This window comes from Ciona robusta, chromosome 2 (assembly GCF_009617815.1).
Source record: "Ciona robusta chromosome 2, ASM961781v2".
In the NCBI taxonomy this organism is placed as follows: domain Eukaryota; kingdom Metazoa; phylum Chordata; class Ascidiacea; order Phlebobranchia; family Cionidae; genus Ciona; species Ciona robusta.
Genome location: NC_143236.1, coordinates 6801280 through 6824704, shown reverse-complemented (window position 1 = coordinate 6824704; position 23425 = coordinate 6801280). Strand labels below are relative to the sequence as shown.

At 36.4% G+C, this 23425-nt stretch overlaps 5 protein-coding genes across 9 annotated transcripts; 3 read left to right on the top strand and 2 right to left on the bottom strand.

The window, feature by feature from the left end:
* Positions 1 to 3: 3 nt before the first annotated feature.
* On the bottom strand, positions 4 to 16208 carry LOC149740678 (uncharacterized). 5 transcript variants are annotated; one of them, XM_089873412.1, is made up of 9 exons: positions 14584 to 16208; positions 13330 to 13484; positions 13024 to 13172; positions 12685 to 12786; positions 11743 to 11912; positions 9691 to 9821; positions 9225 to 9331; positions 8527 to 8733; positions 4 to 325 (listed from the first exon to the last, which is right to left on the bottom strand). In XM_089873412.1, exons 1-9 carry the CDS (start codon positions 14604 to 14606, stop codon positions 266 to 268), a joined length of 1104 nt encoding a protein of 367 aa, XP_089729538.1. In that variant the 5' UTR covers positions 14607 to 16208; the 3' UTR covers positions 4 to 265. The 5 variants fall into 5 exon arrangements, with proteins under 5 accessions (XP_089729538.1, XP_089729537.1, XP_089729539.1 ...); XM_089873411.1 differs by lacking the exon at positions 4 to 325 and adding an exon at positions 7221 to 7699; XM_089873413.1 differs by lacking the exons at positions 4 to 325; positions 11743 to 11912 and adding exons at positions 7221 to 7699; positions 10317 to 10486.
* Positions 1818 to 7026, top strand: LOC149740680 (collagen alpha-1(XII) chain-like). The gene is made up of 8 exons (XM_089873231.1): positions 1818 to 1840; positions 2604 to 3045; positions 3126 to 3225; positions 3433 to 3483; positions 4783 to 4873; positions 5679 to 5816; positions 6256 to 6382; positions 6677 to 7026. The coding sequence occupies exons 1-8, from the start codon at positions 1818 to 1820 to the stop codon at positions 6818 to 6820; spliced, it is 1116 nt and encodes a 371-aa protein (XP_089729357.1). The 3' UTR covers positions 6821 to 7026.
* On the bottom strand, positions 14644 to 16206 carry LOC149740679 (glycosyltransferase 1 domain-containing protein 1-like). The gene has a single exon (XM_089873410.1). The coding sequence runs from the start codon at positions 16204 to 16206 to the stop codon at positions 15058 to 15060; it is 1149 nt and encodes a 382-aa protein (XP_089729536.1). The 3' UTR covers positions 14644 to 15057.
* Positions 16209 to 18050: 1842 nt separating the features above from the next.
* LOC149740677 (glutathione S-transferase 1-like) lies at positions 18051 to 20666 on the top strand. The gene is made up of 4 exons (XM_089872469.1): positions 18051 to 18247; positions 18967 to 19169; positions 19517 to 19618; positions 20433 to 20666. Exons 1-4 carry the CDS (start codon positions 18055 to 18057, stop codon positions 20601 to 20603), a joined length of 669 nt encoding a protein of 222 aa, XP_089728595.1. The 5' UTR covers positions 18051 to 18054; the 3' UTR covers positions 20604 to 20666.
* A 1136-nt stretch (positions 20667 to 21802) lies between these two features.
* Positions 21803 to 23213, top strand: LOC149740676 (glutathione S-transferase 1-like). The gene is made up of 4 exons (XM_089872470.1): positions 21803 to 22001; positions 22144 to 22346; positions 22550 to 22651; positions 22917 to 23213. Exons 1-4 carry the CDS (start codon positions 21869 to 21871, stop codon positions 23079 to 23081), a joined length of 603 nt encoding a protein of 200 aa, XP_089728596.1. The 5' UTR covers positions 21803 to 21868; the 3' UTR covers positions 23082 to 23213.
* Positions 23214 to 23425: the final 212 nt, after the last annotated feature.

Here is a 23425-nt window from a genome sequence, read left to right as displayed (position 1 = left end):
AAAACCTGTGTATATATCTTTTATTTAGTCAGATTATTTTATAGTTTAATGAAAGCACTGCATTGCTATTCCCATGCATTAAAACTATACTGTATAAGGCACGAATGCCCTTTCAGTTAAAACTTGTTTGAATAAAATTGCATAACACACAAGCAAGTTTGAATAGAATTGCATAACACACAGCCATTAAAAAGCAACATGGTATAAATGCTTAACAGATTAAACCACATAGCAAGCTGTAGAAATGTATTTGGCAAATATATGGTTAAACCTTTGGGTTGATTGTAGTCATACTGCTAACTCCTAACTTGTTTGCAACACCATTCTGTAATAAGTAAACATAATATTACAACCATGAAACTAACATATAGTACTGTGGGGGTAAAGTGAGATACCTTTAGCTAGTTTAGCACATAATATTCAAATATCCTGATCGTGTTTTAAACAATCAACAACGGTCTATGTAAGTAGTGAGGATACGGTTTTATAAATCTTTGATTGTTCTTTGTTTACTATCAAAATGCATATAGTACACTTGTAAATATCAGAAATATCCTTTACATTTTCCCGGCAGTTTTTCGGGGTTAGAGAATGAAATTTTCTGCAAGAACATTCGCTTTTGTTAAAACCAATCGTTCAGGCAACAAAATGCAAATGCTGCAAATTCCTGCAATATTGAGCAGAATGCAGACATTCCATATACGCTACCGAAGTACCAGGCAAACAACTTTTCCAGGAGAATTTGTATACATACCCTTCGGCAAATGGAGATGGCGGTACCATACAAGTGCTTTCTTTTTTCCGCAGTATGTAAAGCGTATGCCATTACCGGACAGGAACAGTACAAAAATACAACCATGAAGTTTGCAGTGCTTTTTCTGCCTAGTTTGTGTTGTCTTATGCTGGGTGCTGAGTCTAACTTATGGAACCGACAGGGTTTTGGTAAGCAAGCCAATAACTAGTGTTATTGCGCTGTACTTGTGTTACACAATTCTTAACTAATAAAACATCTAACTTTTTATACTTGCGACTTAGGATTGAATAATATGGTGACGTGAAGTAAGATGGGACACCTTTAGCAGATAAATAATATTGAAATAACCTGACCGTGTTTTAAACAACTAACAATGTTCTATTGGAGTCGTGTCGATACGATTTTATAATTCGTTGAAAGTTTTTTGTTCACTACAAAATGGGACGAGAAAATAGAATTAAAAAGTGTACCACCCTATCCCTACTATGTTTATTAATCCCCGCATGGCGAAGCTATGGCAGTGGTTTTAAAAATGAATGAATGAATGAATGAAATTTATTTCGTCTCTTCGGTCACGATAGCGAAGAACAAGAGAGTTGATAAAAAGCGAAAAGACGGGTAGTAACGGTAAAACAACAGTTGTTAAAACACGCTTGTTGATAAAAAAGAAAGAAATAATGTTTTGGATAAAAGGCGTTACCGTTACACCCTACAGACGATACAATTTCAAAATTAAATAAATAACATTTAATTAAACATATTAAAGTTCTAATTGGAAGAAAAGTGTGCGTAAGGGCACAACCCGTACAATGGGGGGAGTCGGCCTTAAAGAAGATTGATCCAAAGATTGGAACATGATGGAAAAACAAAACCCCCAAAAAGAAATTCCACCAAAGTTTACAATAAACAGTTTCGAGTGCACACTTATATAGAATTTAGAAACAAGTGCATTACATTAATACACATCACAGTATAAATAAACATTGGAATAAGAACTTAAAAAAAAAAATAAAAAAAAGAACAAATAAATAAAAATAGTAATAAATAAGAAGCAAAAAGGAAAATGGGCAGCAAGTATAATGTCCGGTTAGTTGCAGATTGAGTTATGTTTATTGATTTTGAATATTAATCCTTGAGATGCCTGGAGCTCGAGTTCGTGAAGGGTTCCTCTTGATGTTGATTTGAACCTGCAATTTAGAGTGCTTGTGGGCAGTAAATCTGTTTGGGGTATGCTTAGGAGTTGAAAAGGTATGCTTAGGAGTTGAAAATTAATTTTCATTTTATAAACCACATGCCCACCTACGAGTTTCCACGTATCTTATGATGATAATCCCCAACCAATCAACCACGGCAACGGGGAACGCTATAGCATAGTAGGGTGGGGGAAGATGAGACACTTTTGCATTCTATTTCTCGTCCCATTTGGTAGTAACAAAGAAAATTTAAAGAATTTTAGACCATATTCTCACGACTTCCAAAGTCCGTTTTTAATTGTTTAAAACGCGATCAGGATATTTGGATATTATGTACTAAAGGTGTCCTGTCTTCCCCCAACCTACTATACATCGAAAATACAATACAGCCCTTTGAATGCTTACGTACTGTACTATATTCAATGCAGGCCAATTTCAGACTCGGTACCCCACAACTCCACCGGTTACAACTCGCATCACTACTACCCAAACACCTTGTGTGTATCGTGAATGGGGAAAATGTTCGCGGGGGAACAATTCGGTTCGAACCCGCGAACTTTTAATAAATTCACCTCACTGTCGGCGTGGTAAGTAAAACTATGGTATCTTTAACTTAACAAAACTAATTACCAACTTCTTATATTTACCATCTTTAGAAACAGCCAGGTGCAGCCCTGGTGCAATGCTGGCAGCCAATTTAGTGTCCAGCGTTGTCAGTATAGAACGAACCGTTGGTGGTCTGGGTGGTACCGGGTGGTACCGGGTGGTACTGGTGGTACTGGTGGTACTGGTGGTACTGGTGGTACTGGTGGTACTGGTGGTCTGGGTGGTCTGGGTGGTCTGGGTGGTCTGGGTGGTCTGGGTGGTCTGGGTGGTCTGGGTGGTCTGGGTGGTCTGGGTGGTACTGGTGCGGTTGCTGTTCCGGCATTGGCGGTCAATCCGGCATGGGCGGTCGGTCCGGCATCGGTCGGTCCGCTACTTCCAGTCGCTTCATGGGGCTGTCATACCGACTCTATTATGGGAAACTGCAACCGTTTAATGGAACGACGGTGGTTGACGTCACCGTTACGAAAAAAGAGACAAATAGCTGTGGCACTGGTAAGTAATTTTTAAAATAACAAACAATATTGTTTCAACAGTAAGTATAACATTATACTTCATTGGAATGGATTCAACAGAAACAAAGAGACCTCTTGTTTCTACTCGACGAAAGCGGCAGCGTTGGAGAACCACGGTTTAATAATATTGTTAAAAGGATTGCAGCTGCGATGGTCGGTGGTAAGTCGTGTCATTGGGACTATAAAGGCTTTTCCTATTTATAATTGTTGATAAACGGACATATTGGGCCCCCAGGAACACAAGTGAGACAGATTCGTAAATTCTGCTTAACCAAACTAATCATTGTAGCAAACGAATACACCGGGCTTGATTAGGCCTATGTGCAGTTTCTCATCGTACGAATATTATGGCTGTTTTATGTTACAGTGCTGTGTAGTGGCCCCATTGGAATTGCTCCGCACAAAACTCGAGTGGCAGCATGGCCTACTCAATACACGGCCTAGGAATACACCGAAACTGCTCAGAAAATAGGAGGCCTATTGACGCGAATAATGCCCATTATAATACATTGTTACGTCACGGTTTTATGAATGGATTTTGCTGTCTGGCTGTAGTTTTTGCATCAAATAACAGTTTATTTACCATTCCCGGTTAAATTACCTTATTTTTCGGGTTATTTTGTCAACATCTTATATTTTTTATAAATGTTTAAGCATGACTGAACAGATAGGAGTTACTTTTAACCACGTGCGGCATACAAGTAAGTTTTACCGACAGTTTAGTTTGGCTCAGTGAAAATAGTATTTGGCTTAAAACAGAAGTTTTTTAAGACAGCCTATGCATATCTAGCAAAACAACACCGCAGTAACAACAAGTAAGTTAATTGATATGTCCGTTGTGGACTTTTAAAACCGGTCCTTAAAAACAATATAGGATATTGGATAAACACAAACATCAGCCTTTTGTCTCAAGGTGCTTATGCCTTGATCTGTCCTGCTGCTCATAACCCATTTTCTACTCGAGGTTTTTTTTGTTAAAGCAGGACAGAGGCTCTTCCTTAAGGTCAAAAAATGGGTCATACAGCACATTATAAATTAAGACTGTATAATACAAACAAACTCACGATAGCCTCCCTTCGTACTTAAGTGTTGTGTCTAACTTTAGACCTTTGTCGTTGTTTAAATTTGACTAGTCTTCCTTCCTGAAGATCTTCTTGCCACTTCTTCATGATCATAACATGCACAGATGGTACCCTTATCCAAATATTTTTATCCAACTACGGTACACCTATTGACCATGCTTAAATAGCTTGCTTAATAATTCTGGTGGCTTACAATTCAATCTAAATAAAATTATAAAGGTGTGCTGCATTATAAAACTTGCCAAATGCCTGTCTACTAAATTAAATATAATCAAAACGTAGGTTTTCTGTGTTGGTAAACTAAATCAGATTGCTCGTCTCTCTGTATGCTTAATAAACTGATATTTATATACTAATAAACCTTTTGCGCTGCTTTATATGTCTGGTATGATTTTAACTAAACAAGAAAATATCCCGGCGACACGTTCTGTGATAAACTGTAAGTTAAAACAACCTAGAACTGGTATTGAACCTACCAACAACTGCAAACTGCATTCAAAATGAAGGAAATCCATTCATAAAACCGTGACGTAACAATGTATTATAATGGGCATTATTCGCGTCAATAGGCCTCTTATTTTCTGACCAGTTTCGGTGTATTCCTAGGCCGTGTATTGAGTAGGCCATGGTGGCAGTAACTTCTTTTGATCAGACAACGCACGATCATATAAGACTTAATAACTTCTGGAATAACGCTACACTTGTCAATCGAATAAGATCGATCAGGTGAGTCCTATTCTATTTGCATAAAAACAAAAGATATGTATCTGCGTTACTACTCGCTACAGTACATTCTTTGAATAAACTTTAATTTGGTGGAAGCCGTAGCCTATACGCCCTTAACTCAGTATACACTTGCACGAGTTGTACCTGCTGCTACCATATAGTGGGGTGGGGGAAGATGGGACACCTTTAGCACGAAATATATAAATATCCTGATCCTATTTTAAACAATTAACAATGGTCTATGAAAGTCGCGAGAACCAAGTTTTATAATTCCTTGAATGTTTTTTGTTTGCTACCAAAATGTACGAAAATAGAATGAAAAGGTGTCCCATCTTCCCCCATCCTACTATATATATATATGTGTGTCCTTGAGCAAGATACTTAAAGACATTGCTCCAACCCTGCAGTCGTACAACATGTGTAATTCTATTCTATTCTATTCTGTGTGGGTGAGGTCTGTGAGGACCTGGGATTTAGGCCAGACTTGGCCCATTACCCCAACACCCTTGTACGTCCGGAAGTGACGTGCTCGCGGTAGTGAAGTTTTTGTTATCATGTTCCGACTCCAGTGTTCCGATCAAGTCCCGTTTTTTGTCCCGATTCTTGACCCGTATATATAGGACTCCATCTGCAGACTATTTCTGCGAACTCGTTCTCCGTTCCGACCAAGTCCCGTTTTTTGTCCCGATTCTTGACCCGTAGGATTCCATCTGCGGACTATTTCTGCGAACTCGTAACATGTGTAATAAAACTGCAACCTATATCTATATATAAGTTTACTCTACGGGTATTCTGCTTTAAACAGGTACAACCGACGTACCCATTCCAGAACATGCATGTTCGATGCCTTAGAACATGCTCGTGATGTAATGAGTGCGCCATTAAACGGTGGCAGACCATACAACCCGAACGTAAAACAGGAGATTTTTATTATAACTGACGGGTAAGGTTGAGCTTTCATTTTAACTGTTACTAAATCTAAGTGATTTACGTGTCATTTACAATGACCTCGATCAGCTGGCGACACTCATTTCATTCTAAAACCATGTAATGGTACAAAGTGGAGGAGTCACAACAAACAGCGCTCTTCAGCTTTACACAATAATCCATTATCAACCAGCAGCTGTATATTAGAAACCGATATTCTGGTAAAAAAACGTGAATTTCTTAGCATGAACGTTTCGTCTGCCGTCCGGCGAGTAATTTCATTTAAATTATGAACAAAAATCTTCTGCAGCTATGCTGTACAATGTAAAAAAAAGAAAAACAAATACAATAGGTAGCTGCAAACCTACATTTCTGAACTAAAGCGCTTATTCATGTATGTCTAATCGGAACTCACTGCACAGTGAGTCTCAAAATACATTTATTATAACTTGCAGGTGTGCTAATTGTCATCCTGACCGACAAAATGGTTTTAGAAATCTAATGCAGTCGTTATCTCGAAAGAATATTGACATTTACGTTATCGGTTTAAGGTTGACGAGTCATTGTCAAGAAAATCTAATGGTAATTATTCTTTGAACAAATTTTAATTTTATAGCGTGTCCAGGCTCGCTGTAATAAATTCACGATGAGTAAAAACTCATTAGATCGAGTTTGATACAAAAATACGGGAAAAATAAATATACTTCTAAAAACTCCTTTACAAAAGTATAAAACAGGTGTGAGGTGTACCGATAATCGGATTTACAATTTTTGTCGAACGTTTAAATACAGGTTAACAAAGGTAAGTTCAAAAGGTTTTAATATTTTCGGTCTAGATATTGATTGAGGTTGTAACTGAAATTTTACATTTTACAGCATCTCGCGGCGGGTGGAAAATGCTATCATTTCTTTTTCATTCCAAACTTGGATGAAGACGAGTTTATTCGGGAGCTCGAAAAAAATAGGTGCGCACAGCAATGGGAGTCTACCATTAAAAATTGCAGTGGCAGTATTAATTAGCGAACTGTTTCGTCGCGACTGCAAACTAATAAAATTGTCGCAACTATATGGCATATTATGCAGTGGCTTTATGAATGTAACTTATTAAGTTTCGTGAAGAGGGGAAACGAAATTGGTTATATAACACAGGTGTTCTGTTTTGTGATCGCTTACGGGTTACTCCATATACACTCAAGTAGCATTTGAGGTTTGTGGAAATTGACCAACTTACTGGGTATGGAACAATACTGTTGTACAGGAGTACGGTCCTACAGAGAGATGCGCGCCACGTGACCTTTTACTTGGCCCATTGCTTTGAATGTAAGGTTTCGGGGGAATTAATGCTAAACACGTCATGCCAAGGACACGCGCGACTACTGGCCGAAGTGTGTGTAGCTTTAAATCTAGTATCAAATCTAGGTTGCGCTTGAATCACTGTGTTTAATAAATTGTTTCGTCACATAAAAGAAAAGAAAGTCATTTGAATTTTATAACATTACCATTTAAAATAGCTGGCCAGAAATAGAAACATAGTACTTTTATTTAAGCTGATTAAAACAAAACCTCTTGCATTGTCACACATAACTTATGCAGTAAATTCAGTCAGATTATTTTATAGTTCAATAAAAGCACTGCATTGTTATTCCCATGCATTAAAACTATACTGTATAAGGCACGAATACCCTTTCAGTTAAAACTTGTTTGAATAAAATTGCATAACACACAAGCAAGTTTGAATAGAATTGCATACCACACAGCCATTAAAAAGCAACATGATATAAATGCTTAACAGATTAAACCACATAGCAAGCTGTAGAAATGTATTTGGCAAATATATCTTTAAACCTTTGGGTTGATTGTAGTCATACTGCTAACTCCTAACTTGTTTGCAACACCATTCTGTAATAAGTAAACATAATATTACAACCATGAAACTAACGTATGGTACGGTGGGGTAAAATGAGATACCTTTAGCACATGATATCAAAATATTCTTATCGTATTTTAAACAATTGACAATGGTCTATGGGAGTTGCGATAATACCGTTTTATAATTCTTTTAAGGTTCTTTGTTTACTACTAAATGGGACAAGAAAATGGTATGAGAACGTGTCCCATCTTCCCCCATCCTACTATATCATTAATGTAAACTAGTGTCACTCAGATTAGGATGAATCATAGTTTAAAGTTACTCGACTAAATGTTTTCAACCCCACATGGTTCGTGGTCTATTTTTAAGCCACGGAACACTAGAAACCCCTTTTTTCAACATTTAACACCCGCGACCCCCTGTTCCATTACTAAATAACTTCAGATTAGTTTTACCGCAGTTACCCCTATTTTCTTTAAAAAAAAATGTTATCTGTTTGTTGCTTTCAATATACAGAGAACACCAAGCGGTTCTCTAACGGGAAATAGCAAAAACAATTAATTGTGTGTCACTGGTCAAAAAAGGGATCAGTAACTAAAATGCTGTACTACACCAATTTGTAGAATGGTAACATCAGCACTTAAGACTAACTTATAAACCACTTTATCTCTAATACAAGACAACATAAATGGGAGTTACAAAGGTTATAAATAAGTGGTATACCATAATACCAACAACATAAATAAAAGCTTTATTGTCCCTACTTTAGATTATATATCAATGCCAAGTCTCAGACAACAGCATGTCACAAGTTAAACGCCAACTAAAAATCAGAAAATTTTCAGTTTAAACTTACCATGTATTCAACAACATTCTTAGGATATGGAATTCCCCCCATGTCATCACACTTCTTCATATGTATACGTTCCGGGTCACCGGCCACAAGAACCGGGTGGTTAGGGTCAGAGGGTTCCAAGTTACGTTGGCTGTCAATGAAGTCCTGGAGTCTTCCCTCAAACCCGGGGAAAAAGGCTTTTGGGTCGACAGCTATGAAGCATTGTCCCTGTGTGTGGGTGTGGTTGTGTGTGGGGGTGGTTATTGTTGTGTACAAGTTTGTATTCTTGTTGGTAGGAAATTAGAAATACTGGTAAAATTTGGGTCTACAATTAGTTACTTCTTAATGACGAATCTAAAATTGCCTTGCAAACAGTAGAGCTGTTAAGTTTAGCATGAGAACTTGAGTGACTTTCTACTGCAGTGTGTGGATAAGCAGACATAAACTTTAACAATGTTACAGCAATCAGCAATCTTTGGGTCAAGCTAATGTTTCATATTGTGTTACAACACATATGCAGTTCATATTATAAAACTACTTAATCATAAGACAGCATAACTATGCACTCCACACACACATTAGGATTACATCAGATTACAATTAAAAAGCAAAACCTTATTGAATCTCAAAATGTACAGTCTGGAGCGTTTTAACTAAATGATGAAACTTACCAAATTAGCATTGGTTTTTCATGAAAATAAGACAACAAAGTAACTTACCAAATCAGCGATTCGTTCAGTTGTTCCCCACCTTCTAATATTCTTCCCATAATGAGCTCCAGCCAACACTCCACACATCACTTCAACCATCATAGCCAACCCATATCCTGTATGGGGAGAGTTGAAATAAATGTAACAGATGTAAACATATCTTCTACAATGCCAAGTTATAACATGGGCGTTAAAATAAGGTAACAAGTTTTGTGATAATGGTCACACTCACACTTGTCCTATTTCAACATATATAGGCAGTTCAACATATATAAGCTGTTGAAGAACTTGAAGGTATGGGCTAATGTGTCTTCTTATACATTGGACACACTTGGTGTATTTAAAAACCTCATGCTTACTGTCGAGTTATAACATGGGTATCTTCTCATATACAAACACAAGACAGACATAGTACATTCATACACCTCATGCTCACCGTCGAGTTATAGATGGTTGCTCAGCCAAACTTTCTCACCTTTATATCCGCCGCCGATCTCTGATCCACCTAGTGGTAACAACCCACCCCCGTTTAAAACTTTCGTTGGATCGTTTGTTTCTCGACCTTGTGGGTCAGCACCCCAACCATTGGGAATATTTTCGCCTTTCCTGTAAAAAGAAACATAATTACCGTTATGCTGTTGCCAAAAAGTCTATGCATTTAATGAATGCTAATTTATCCTGGTAGCCAAAACTTTAAAAACAAACATAAATATCGTTACATTATTGCAGCAAGATAAACACATTCATTTAACAGTATGATAATGTCCTAACTCTGGTGTCAATCTTAGGTCATGACATAGAACCCATGCAAATAGATAAACAAAAAGAGAAAAAAATCATTTTGTATTAATGCTTAAAAAGTAAAACACAATGACTTTAAAAATAATCTCGACGACAGACAAAACATCGGAAATACACTAGGTTTTCCTTTTATACCAGATGAGCTGTTAAAAGATTCATTATATTATACCTGGTATCAGAACTAATAGAATAATGATTTCGTATTAAAATTTTTAAATGAATTGATTCAGTATCAAAACAATCAAACAAGATTTGTCAATCACAACTTCAAAACACAGAGAAATCAATCCATCAACGAACCTATGAGCTACTTCAACTTTGCCAAAAGCCACAGTTGTCGTTGCCATGTCTAGCGCAAATGAATCGCCATCCTTAGCAGGAGCAACACAGCAGATCGGGTTGGTACCAAGGGTCATAGAGTTAGATCGAGGAATGAATAAAGTTGGTGTGGTGTTGGTGAAAGAAAAGCCCTAACATAATGAGGGGTGAAACGGAATACGAGTAATGTCATGACAACAACAAATGGAAGGTGAGGTGATGAGAGTTTTAGGGTCTACTGGTTCAAAGTTAAGAATCTGGCTTTAAAACTATTGTAGAATTTCAGTATTTAAAGGACTGAATCTAACATAATGAGTAGGCTATGATGAAACAGTACAGGCAGTTTAGTGACAACAAAAGATGGAAGATGATAGTGGCACTGGGGTGTTGTGGGAACTTTATAAAACAACTGTTGTAGTGTTTTTATACTCAAAAGGACTGGAGCCTAAGCAGTGATGAACCACAACATTAAATTGAATATACCAACTAAATGAATGATGAATAAATGTAACTCATTTATTTTCAAGTGTCGGGAAAAGGACAGGCATTTAAACTTAGTGTTCGGTTTCATACACTTAGTGCCAGCTTGCAAGCTAAAAAAATCAAGTGAGCATTTGTACTTTGTGTATAAGATTTTTTGTTGGTATTTTAATTCTTTTATAATGTCTCCCAACTTAGACATCCCATAAGCGGTAACAGGCTTGAAAAAAGTTTTGCTAAGTGACTTGCCCAAGGACCCACATGCCAACAATGGTAGAAGCATTAAGCCTCAAACCGGTATGCCCTGGACTAGAGGCAGGTGTGCTAACCACTTTGTCGTGGCACCAAACCCCCATAAATATAGAGGGTATTGATTAAAGTTCTATGTTTGAGGCTTTTTTTGAAGTTTGTGAAAGAAATCAAAGCGTGGATTGTGTGTTTGCGCCAACCAATAGTTGAGATGTGTGTGGAAAATTATTATAAAACAATTGGGTGAGCTACACATAGAAACTAATATTGCCAAAGATAATTTGAATCAAATTACTAGAAACACCAGGTGCCGATTAACAAATAATGGTTAAATGATTAAACTATGCAGCAATGATTCTTCATGAACAAGAAAACAATAAATAGGATGCTTTCATGTTTTCCTCAGAAACAACAACACAACAAAAACACAACAAGAACACCAGTGCACTAATGCACAACTACAACAAGAAGAGACAAACAATAACAACAAGAGAAACAAACAAAATTAGCAATAAAAGAAACCAGGACCATCTGGAGATAATAGACATCTAACAGTTCTGTTTTATTTTTAGAGATTTGAAGTTTAACACATCATGAGCCACATATAACCAATGGTGTCTATCTACCTCATGCACACTGTCCGGTTTACGATTCAATGAACAAGACACAGTGGCCTTACCTTTTCTGTAATTCGATTTTTCCAACTGCTACAGTTGAGGTGGCCATATCTAGTGCAAAGTTATCGGAAGAATTAGTTGGTGCAACAAAAGCAATTGGATTTGTACCCAAAGTGCACTGTTGGGCCCGCGAACCAACCACTAATGGGGAGGTGTTACACATGGACATTCCCTATAACAAAATAAATAAATGAGATGCAAAAGTAGCTAAACACCCAGGATTTAACTAACCACAATTATGAGTTTTACAAACTAACAAGTATAGAATGAGATTTATATGCAAGGCTGCCTCCCATGCCCACAGGCGAGTTGCTAAAGCTTTTGCGGTGTGCTGATAAGTGACTTTTGGTTAGTTTTCTTATACTACAATTACAGTGATTCAAAAACTATAAATTGAAATGAGATTTACTGTTGTATATGTAAGCTTAAAGTAGACTTATGGAGTATGACATTGACAATATGCAGAAAAACCTGCTTTAAATTTTAAACTTATAAAATGGGTTTCGGAAATCCAAGCGAACTAAAAAAATAGTGTTATAGATAAGATGCATTAATTTGTTTTATATTAATTTAACTTATGGAGTTGGTTGTATGACCACACATGCAAATATAAACATGCTGAAAGCAAGGCATCTAATGGCAGAAACTTGCCAATTCTCACACCAGTTTTTATTCTATATTTGATTCTATGGCAAGGCACAACGATAAGGATCTGAAGTTAAGGCCAGAGTTGGCTCAAATAGTTTGTTAATCTCTGAATACAAACATGAAAGCATCCTATTTCAACACATAACCAACCCAAGCTATGAGCAATCAGGCATTTCAATTGCAATAAAACTGCATACTACATTCATGCAGCTTTTAAGAAATCATCCAGGGATTTTAATTTGCCACCAAAATGCCACCAATTTTTCGGGTGAATTTTAAGTTGTTTATTGACTTACAATCATAGACTTTTCAGCAGCCATCAACCCATAATACCCAGCTATACTGTAGTGGTTTGACCTGCGTGCGCACACCCAACCAACACCTGCTTCTGACGCTTTCTGTGAAAACAAAATAAATAAGATACGAATTCAAACTCTTTTACTTAGAGCTTTACGCTCCATTCCTTTTAATGCCTTTTGACCATTTAGACAATTTAGATTCCTTTTAATGCCTTATAATTTTGACCATTTAGACAATTTAGATTCCTTTTAATGCCTTTTAATTTTGACCATTTAGATTTCTTTTAATGCCTTTTGACCATTTAGACAATCCATAAGAATCCACTTGAACCCCACCTTAATAGCAAGGTTCATACAAAACTTCCCAACAGCAGGTCCGAGAAGATTCCCCCCATCCACCATTGCCGTGGCAACCGTTTCCTTCTCAACAACAGGCTCGCCCTTCACGTCGCAAATTCCTGTCTTCAAATCTTTCACGTACATCTCTGAAAAAACAGGGCATGAGCATGACGTTTGTTATTAATTATTTTTGTCATAGATGTAATTTTTTTATATAGTAGGATTAAGGAAGATAGGACTTTTTTAATCTGTTTTCTGGTCCTATCAATATGCCTCGCAGCAACAACTAATATACAAACTCACCAAGTCTGTTCATTCCATGACTGAAGTGTCCTCGATAATCAGCAGCTACCAACAGCTCAGCAAGGTCGGTTGCATGAGATGTAGTTGCCCCTGCTGCAGTGATGCATTTCACTATGAAGTCTGTAGCGGCTTCCCTCGGTACGCAGGCAAATTCACTGTGAGAAAAGTGGGTAAAATTAGTTGAGATCACAGGCGCCAAACCAAGGGTTGGCAGGCCAACTCGGGATTTTCTACACTGCATTAATCATTACCATTTCAACCAAAGATGCGAAAATTGTTTGAGAGAATTTTGAGTTTATCTATTTTACTGCCTTCGCTTTATACACATGTGGCATCATACCAAGTACAGTTTATCCACAGTTAGCACAAATGTATGTAAAGTATATGCTTCCTGTAGAAAGGCGGTTTCTTATTACATATACAGTATGCAAATTAAGATAATTAATTAGGCATGAAAGCATTTTGTCCAAACATTTCTCATGGTGGCAACTTTAGTGGCTTACCCATGGATGACACAACAGTTTCAGGGGTGCCAACTCCCACTTTTTTTAAATAAAAAAACATTTATACATATATATATAAAATAAAAATATTTGTTTTGAAAACCCCTCTTATTTTTTCTGGCTGGGCTATTGGTTGCCACTTCCATATCCAAGGACATACTGATCAGTAATGGTATTGTATTCGGATGATAAATAATTTAAATTAAATGATTTCAATGAAATATTGAAATTTTAAATTAATAAATACCAGTGATGATGAAAGTTGGAATAATTCTTCCTATTTGTAACATGATGGTTGAAGCATACGTGGTATTTATTACAACATAAAGGAAATAATTAGAAATGATTTGATTGCAATAATTTTATCAACATGATGAACATTTATTATTTCTGATATAAAAGTTGAATTAGGTGACTAATTAAATGGTGCAACGAGAAACTAAAATGACGACCATAAAGTCAGCATCAAAATCTATTTATATTTTAGGCTCAATTTTCTACATAAAAACCTTTAGATATAAGTGTATGAAATTTTTACATACATGTACACACCATGACACAAATAATTTAAAACACAACTGTTTGCCCTACGGCAAGTAAAAACACCCACAAACAATTACAAGAATTTAAAATTAAAAGAAAACGATTTATATAGTATATAATTAAGGATCTTGTATAAAGGAAACTCAAATAAAAAATAAAGAAATAAAAGTAGAAATTAAAAAACTAAAGCAGAAAGTTGTTAAATTACCCTTGGTTTCCTAAAATTGACATTCCAGCTTTTATCAAGAAGAGCTAAACTAACCAAAACCTGGAAATAATAAACACAATAACAAAAAACGTACAGAGAATCACCCACAGTAAGCAAGATATGGAACTAAATAAGAAGAAAATAAAAAACAGCAAGAATAAAACAGATGGATTGATTACATTTCTGTTCATAGCACAAATATTTATACAACATTGAGACTTAAATAAAGAAAATAAACACAGTTATGGAACTACATATAGGATTCATTTGATTTTCTTTACAGAAGGTAAATAGAAATCAGTTATTGTAAACAGAATTGGTTTAAAATGTAATAAAAATAAAAATCCAGAAAACGTATTAACTAGATACACATCACTGCACAAAAGTTGTATAAAAAAAAATCACATTCTTGAATCTTGATTACAATAATAAGATAGATAGTTAAAAACTATGGCGAACAAAACTCTACTGCAATCATAATACACTAAAGTGCTTTTGGAATAATTTCAAATAAAACTCAGCTTCTATATGTGGGTTATGAACTTTGCATATTGATTTCTGTGCTGCTGTAATCAAACTAAGACTATATTCTTTGTCAGTGATTAGTTTCATAGCGGAAAATATAAACTCGTTAGGATTTGAGAACAAACAGCCATTTAGATCATGGTTTATAACAGCACTGTTGCCAGGTATATCACGAGCAAGTACTGGTATATTCATAGACATCGCTTCCAACAATGAAGATGCCATACCTTCGCTGTTTGAGGTATTTACCACTGCAAATGTGAAGTTGGATAAAAGTTTTTGGAACTCGTGTCTGGGTACAGCAGGAGAGAATAACACGCGGTCTCCGTTTGTTTTATTCAGCCACGTTTGCAAATTCTGGGTTTGTTTACCTTCCGGTGAAACATTAACTTTACTGCTATATCTCAATTTCAATGCTGACAACTTTTGAAAAAATGTTTCAGAGTATGCTTCATCTAGTATGTTACCAATAACCAATAACCTGATGTCGTACTTTGGCCTTTGAGTGACACTCCACTTCCAAAAATCTTCAAGCAGAAACAAAGGGTTTTTCACAGGTCTTATATTTGAAGGTATGATAAATAAAATTGGACTTTTAAGGTCAGGAGTGTTTTCACTAACTGCATGGGATTTAAACATTGTATAGTCAACTGCTTGAGGATAAACATGTATATTTGACTTGGGGCAAATGGTCAAAGCAATTTGTTTCAAATCTTCAGTGAATGCCACACAAAACACTGAGCTCTTAATTGTATCTTTTAAGATGGTTTGTTTGTTCCCATTATGTCTGTCTTCATTAATGTCGGTGCCACCAAATACTATTCCATAGTTAACACGCAATTTACACGGAACATTACAGCGACATTGCAAACACACGCCACTCTTTACAGCATGCAACAATAATAAAGCCTCCGCACATTTTTTTTCAATAAAAATGTTTAAAAGTTTTACAGAACATTTATTTTCTGCCACAAAATGTGTGGGCGTGCATGAAACACATTCAATACCCCTCTTCGTAAAATGCTCGGAAATTCTTCCTACAGTGGAAGTATTGCCACTACATGGTAGTAGAGGAGATAATATAACAACACAACGCATGTCAGGAATAAGAAAACAAAAAACACAGATCGAAACAGAAAAATTTATACATCATTTAAATTTTAAACAAACAAAAAGTGAAACTTAGTAATAACTATTTTACAACAAAAAATTCATTATTGGTAAAAAAATAATAATAATATTATATCAAATAATGCATGTTCCACATGTTAAATTCAAGTTTAACTAGCTCATTGTCATTGCTACATTTGATTCATTTTATATGAATGTAAGTTAAACAATTACAGAAATACCTCCAATAATAGTGATTTATAATATATCAAGAATCTTAAAAAACATTACAAACACTAAACAAACATTCTGCAATATAGTAAATTATAGTAGATCAGCAATTTTCATGTTTAATATACATATATACTATACATACTTGAAAACTTTAGCATTAATTAATTAGCTAATTTCATCAATTTACGTATTATTAAATGGTTGTATGCCGCAAGCAACCACCTATGTCTGACCATTTGACCAGGCACGCATGCTATATTTACAATTTGGAGCACAAGACATAGTCGGCATTCGGCAATCAATGGTAGCGGTATTTGTCCTAATATGGTTGCGGTCATTTAGCGCCCTCTAAGGATTGTTGTTTATCTGATTTCGTAAACACACGGTGTCGATGTTACAACCTCGTAAATGAATGAATAAATGTTACTATCCTCGTGTGAGAGTGCAACGTCTGATGTAATAACATGTTCAACACTTCTCGTACCCCCTTATGATTAACAACATCGTCGCTGCTAGTATTGTGGGCGTATGTGTCTTTGAGTAAGACACTTAACAGCAATTGCTCCAACCGAGGGGTCACTAATGGGTTGTCCAAATTATCAGCCATACATAAAATCCCCTCTCCCAAAAAATCATTCACAAAGTAAGATACATGGTAACTCGTAAGCTGGCACGAGGTGTATGAGCACCCGTGGTACAACGACTGTCGTTTTCCAGCCACACGAGGATAAAGTAAGTTACACTCTTCCTCTAACATATATATGTACCAGTGTGCGTAATTGTTTTGTCTGTATAGCCGACAATTCGGACCACCTACTAGTGACCATAGGGGGTTGAAACAATGATCTATGAGCATCTCGCCTAAGGATACACACGCCAACATTGGTAGCAGCATCGAGCGGTGAATCAGCTCCCTCCTGGTTGCTGCGAGCGCTGGCAACGAATGCGCTTGTAAAGTCGGAAACATTTACAAGCTGTTAACCATTTACTTCGTATGCTACGAGCACGACTGGCAATAACGAAGGTAACCTATAACATGTTGCTTATAAGCACACGCTCACGACAAACCTGTATTTATGTGTCACCAAATTGGAACTAATTACTGTTCAATTTGGAATTTAAAAATGCATTTGCAAATCCTGGGCACAGAGTTTAAAACAAACCAATAATGTAGCGAAGAAATTGCAGCGACCGGCGACAAGTACCTCAAATATTTACAGAGCGGGCTATATCACCACTCAGGTTTAACTATTAATGGTTGCTGAATTAGTATTAGTTGCTGAGTGAGCTTGGAAATAGTGCACGGGTATAGATGTTCATAAATGTATAGGCTGTTTGCATGGGTGGGCGGTGATATAGTTTTCTATTTTGGAATGTTAACTAGATTTCTTATACGGATAGGCCTACATATAAGTAGGAATAGGAGTAAGAACAATTTACTATATAGTTTTAACTCGCAAAGCTTTTTAAAAGATACTCTTCTCTGTACGCTTTTTACCCGTATAACATGTTTTACAGATTATCAGTTTGTATTTGAAGAGAAAAATACAATTAATTGAAATGCTTTCAATCATTTGAAATGACAACTATTAACCAACGAAAATGGCATTTTACTTCAGGCGTTTAGGTTTAAATTTGTTAAAATCAAAGAACAAAATGCCCACCTACAAGTTATGTTACTTCAACCTCCGTGGTCTTGGAGAAATGGCAAGAATCGTATTCGCTGAAGTTGGAGCTGAATACACGGATGAAAGGCTGGAGCGAGAAGGGGCTGACTGGGCTGAACGAAAACCTAGTGAGTAGGAATTAATGATAATGATATAGTACTGTGGGGGAAGACGGGACACCGTTGCAACACAGTTTCAAATATCCTGATCAAGTTTTTAACAATAAACAACGGTTTATGGAAGTCGTGAGGATACGGTTTTATAATTCATCGAATGTTCTTTGTTTACTACCAAATGGAACGAGAAAATAGAATGAAAAGGTGTCACACCTCCCCCCACTGTACTTTATATGGTCTACAAACCATGGGTGTAACAAGCCTCTGGCCTAAATCTAAGTTGCCAAGGTGTGCCACGCTCTCCCATAGGCGTAGGAAAGAACTACAAAAAAAACGATATTCGGGAGGCCAGGACTACCAATGTTATATAGTAGGGTGGGGGAAGATGGGACACATTTTCAATCTATTTTCTCCTTCAATTTGGTAGTAAACGAACATTCAACGATTTTTATAAAACTTTATCCTCACGGCTCCCATAGATCGTTGTTAGTTGTTTAAAACACGATCAGGATATTTGGTTATTAGGTGTGAAAGGTGTCCCATCTTCCCCCATCCTACTATATGATATGTATCCACATGTACTTATGAATAAGGTATTGAAAAAAACTTAGAAAGTAAACATCGATTCAGACCCCAAACTAAAGTAAGAAGCATGCGCATATCTATAATGAAACGTGTGTGGTTTTTGGTTGGTTATATTTACTAACTCTCTTTTATTTATACTTTTGCAGAGACGCCATTTGGAAAGTTGCCGATTCTTTTCGTGGATGATGTTGAAATTGCGCATAGTAGGGCAATATTGCGTTATCTTGGTCGTACATTTAATTTAATGGGATCAAATGAGTTGGAAGCAGCGCTGGTTGATATGTGGATTGAAGTTTTGTTTGAATCTGCCATGGCATATCCATTCAATGAACAAGACGAAAAGAAAAAGGTTACTGTTAGTAGGCTATATGCAGGGCTATAAAGTAACTTATTCATCCTCCCGTCAACGACAGTGGTTATATCACGGGTGTTCTGTTCCATACACCTTGTTTCATAGACCTCGTGCCCACTTACGAGTGTATATGTTGAGTATATGTATACTTACTTCAGATTGTAGTGCACTTTTGAAACTCTCCACAAAGTACTTGTATATACACAACATGACGTATACACTGTCACCCTACTTTCTAATATTTATATGATCGACAGATCGTGTGTACTAATAACTTTGCAAAGCTATTACAGTTCCGGTCAATTCACGTTCGCAACTTATTGCCAGCAAATAATGCATTTTAGGCGGAGCTGGCTGACGCTCTTTGGAACGATAACCTATTACCGAAGCTGGCAAAAGTAAACGAACAAATTATAAAATCAGGTGGACCATACATACTAGGAGAGGTGCGTCGGTATAACCTGTGCTAAACATATATATATAACCAGGAGTGCTGAATGTACTTCTAGCCGCTAACTAAGTATTCAACTATTATCAAGAGCTTTTAAAATAAAGAATATACGGCGAAAAACTGCGTAAAGTTTCCTTCCTTGCTATTGTAGTCGTACTCTGCTAGTTTTAAATGTTAATCAAATTCACTACAAAGCCCATAGATCTGAACAAATGAATATATAAGCTAAGTATAGCATGAATATTGAAGCCTGACTTTATAGTTTTCAACCCACTGAAACTGCTTCATGACAAATTCAGTATAAGAAGCATACTGTCTACAACGCTCCAAATAAACACTCTGCCACAAACCTAACACTTGCCTTTAATTATTTCTACCAAAAACTATAATATAGTAGGGTGGGGGAAGATGGGACACCTTCGACACATAATAACCAAATATTCGAATCGTGTTTTAAACAATTAACAATGGTCTATGAGAGCCGTGAGGATAAGTTTTATAAAAAATCGTTAAATGTTTGTTTACTACCACACTGGAGGAGAAAATTGATTGAAAAGGTGTCTCATCTTCCCCCACCATACTATATGGTATTGTTGGGTAAATTGGGACACGTTTAGCACATAATATCAAAATATCCTGGTAGTATTTTAAACAAATAACAATGGCCTTTGTGACTCGTTAGGATACGAATTAATAATTATTTCTTTTTTTTTGTTTACCACCGAACGGAACAACAGGATAAAATAAAAATTGTCCCATCTTCCCCCACCCTACCATTTACACTCAAATAAAAGATATTTGCATTGCAGAAACTCTCTGTTGCTGACATTGCCCTGTTTTCAAAATTTGAACTATTGAAAGTTTGGTTTGCCGATAAATCATTGGAATCGGTTCCATATGTTACCAAGATGATCGAAACGCTTGAAAATCGACCAAAAATTGCTGCTTGGCTAAAGAAACGTCCCGCGTCCTATATATAATGTACATGTAAAATGCTCATATGATCGCCCACGTCAAAATAATGTAATATAACAATAAAACTTGGTGAAATGTGTGTCTGTTTTCTGTTGGTCTAATATTTGCGTTCAAAAAAATTACGCCCGATCGCGCAGTCTACAGTGATGTGTTAGTCACGTGGTGCTCACACACGACTTGCTTACACGTTAGGTAGAATGGTGTCAAGTAATGATATGTTACAGGTCTGTCGTAACCTAACCCAATATTACGTTACCATTGTTTGGTGTGACCAACCTAGATTGTAATCAGACAGCAACGTACGTAAACGAAAGGCCAAAATTTTCCTCTTATAGCGAGTACATGTGTGTGTGTGCAGGATGTATATGCGTGTGTGCGCGTATATAAGTATATGTGTGTGTGTGTGTGGGTGTCTACGCATGCGAATCCGTCACCCATCAAACAAATAGTAGCCTGTATGGGCCTCTGGCTCACAATGATCGCGCAGGCAACGCTATGAGTTGGTAGGAAACGGGCGTGACGTGGAATACAAGGAGACGTGGAATACATTTAGTTGAGTGATTGTTTATTCTGGCTTGATTTGTGTTTTATACTACGCATATGTGTAGTGATATTTTGTTTGCAGAGTGGAATGATAGTGCAGATATACGAGCGAAAATGATAGTTATTTCTGCAGCAAAGACGTTTACAGCATTATTTTTTATGATATATATAAAATATCATATTTACCGTCGGGTTTTCGTGTTTAATCATCGTATACTTAAGTATAAAGCTGGTAAACGCGAAAATATTGGTGCGGTAAACCGATACCAGCCGGCAGAAAAGTCGGTCAATTTTTGCTGTGTCATGCAGGTTTACCACTACGAGTGCGCTGCAGTACTTACACGAGCGTTGGCTCGGCCCGAGGGGATGTTTGTAATAAGACATGCAGAATGTCCAACCGTTAATGTCACCATTGCTACACCGTTAACAACAAATTGAATAATGCATAGCAACTGTTGCTGTGTCGCCATTGTTTTTAAAAATTTAAATTTGCTCGAACACGTTTTTATACAGTAATTTTGAGTATCAATTCCCATTTATTATATGCATGATAACTTCGGGTTTTAATATGCGTTTATTTTAAAACACCATACACACTTTGCTTTAGTTACATACAAAAACTAGATTTAAAAAAATGGCCATAGACAGAGCTTTTCAAACCATAATCTAAGGTATTCATTTTTACTACAGCTAAAACTTAAATACTCAGTAACTACCCTATATCAAAATGCCAACTTACAAGTTATGTTACTTCGACCTCCGAGGACTTGGTGAGATGGGAAGATTAATCTTCGCAGAGGCTGGAGTTGACTACACCGATGAAAGAATAAAAAAAGAAGATTGGCCAGCCAGAAAACCAGGTTCGTAAACTGTTACATGCTTGTATGCTTACCTTTTGTAACTGTTTCTTTGATGAAAATATTTTAAAAAAAACAATTACATACTAAAACATCATCCAGAAGTTATATTTGTGGGAACACATTACATGTATACATTTTACAGGCATGCCATTTGGGAAGATGCCGGTTCTATTTGTGGATGATGTTCCAATCGCTCACAGCAGAGCTATGGTTCGTTATCTTGGCCGAACATTCAATTTAATGGGATCAAATGAGTTGGAAGCAGCTCAGATTGATATGTGGATTGAAGTTTTGTTCGAAGCTGTTATGGAATATCCATTCAGTGAACAGGACGAGACCAAAAAGGTGAAATAAATTAAATATTCAGAACATATTATTATTGTAAAAGTAAAAATTGTATAAAATATAGCGAGAAATGGTAAAACCCTTTAAATACAACTTTTTTATCTTTGCATACCAAGTTCAAAAAAAATTAAAATTAGTTTTGTTTTAACCATAGCCTACTTTAATATTATAACAAGCTAATGTTATATTTATTACAAACACAGGCAGAGAAAAAGGAGACTGCATGGACCAACCATTTTTTTCCTAAATTTACAAAACTGAATGAACAAATTGCAAAATCATGTGGACCATATATTCTAGGAGAGGTAAATGAAACTTTAAATATCTTTGATGTTAGCTACACAGCACCTACCAAAAGTTTCTCCCTGTAATTCATTAAGATACATTTTTTCGTATCATTACCTACCTTCGAGAAAGCAACAGGATTTCATCTGGTAAGGTCTATGTCTTAGCACCCGAGGTGTTGGGGTTATTGGCTAACGGAGGTCATATAGAGTAGACTATGGAGTGCCTTATGTAGAACTTTACTGTTACAAAATGAAAGCTATTAACCTTTACCTAACATTTCAGAAAGTGTCAGTTGCTGACATAGTTGTCTATGCAATGATAGAGTTGCTTAAGACATTGTACGATGCCTCCAAGTTCGAGTCTTTCGGTCTCATTAGTAAACTCACAGACACAGTGGCCGCAAGACCAAATATTGCAGCTTGGCTAAAGAAAAGACCACAAGACTAAATCTAACAAAAAATCTCTAAATCCTAGAATGAACCGTTGTAATACAACTAATCATTGGTCCCACAGTCACTCACTTAAAGCTTTCATATCAAGTCAACTTTGTAAAATGTTAATAAAATAATGACCATTGAATCTTGATTGGTTGATTTTAAAATGGTCTTTGGTTAGCTAACAGCAACACACATAATTATAATTACTAAAGTTCTAAAGAATTGAACAAAAGAGGTTTTAATTATTCCTGAGTTGTTACATAAAGATCGGTCCACTTAAGCTTTTTTAGACCTTTTACCAGAGCCGTGACGCAGTGGTTTATAGCGCTTGCCTTTTAATCAAAGGGTACCGCG

Coding starts and splice junctions, on each gene's coding strand:
- LOC149740680 (XM_089873231.1), top strand. CDS start 1,818: ATGGGCAGCAAGTATAATGTCCG. Junction 1,841..2,603: donor GGCAGCAAGTATAATGTCCG/GTTAGTTGCAGA, acceptor TACCATCTTTAG/AAACAGCCAGGTGCAGCCCT. Junction 3,226..3,432: donor TGCAGCTGCGATGGTCGGTG/GTAAGTCGTGTC, acceptor TTTATGTTACAG/TGCTGTGTAGTGGCCCCATT.
- LOC149740678 (XM_089873412.1), bottom strand. CDS start 14,606: ATGTCAATTTTAGGAAACCAAGG. Junction 13,173..13,329: donor TCATGGAATGAACAGACTTG/GTGAGTTTGTAT, acceptor CTGTTTTTTCAG/AGATGTACGTGAAAGATTTG. Junction 11,913..12,684: donor CTGCTGAAAAGTCTATGATT/GTAAGTCAATAA, acceptor ATTTTGTTATAG/GGAATGTCCATGTGTAACAC.
- LOC149740679 (XM_089873410.1), bottom strand. CDS start 16,206: ATGCGTTGTGTTGTTATATTATCTCCTCTACTACCATGTAGTGGCAAT.
- LOC149740677 (XM_089872469.1), top strand. CDS start 18,055: ATGGCATTTTACTTCAGGCGTTTAGGTTTAAATTTGTTAAAATCAAAG. Junction 18,248..18,966: donor CTGGGCTGAACGAAAACCTA/GTGAGTAGGAAT, acceptor ATACTTTTGCAG/AGACGCCATTTGGAAAGTTG. Junction 19,170..19,516: donor AACAAGACGAAAAGAAAAAG/GTTACTGTTAGT, acceptor AATGCATTTTAG/GCGGAGCTGGCTGACGCTCT.
- LOC149740676 (XM_089872470.1), top strand. CDS start 21,869: ATGCCAACTTACAAGTTATGTTACTTCGACCTCCGAGGACTTGGTGAG. Junction 22,002..22,143: donor TTGGCCAGCCAGAAAACCAG/GTTCGTAAACTG, acceptor TACATTTTACAG/GCATGCCATTTGGGAAGATG. Junction 22,347..22,549: donor AACAGGACGAGACCAAAAAG/GTGAAATAAATT, acceptor TTACAAACACAG/GCAGAGAAAAAGGAGACTGC.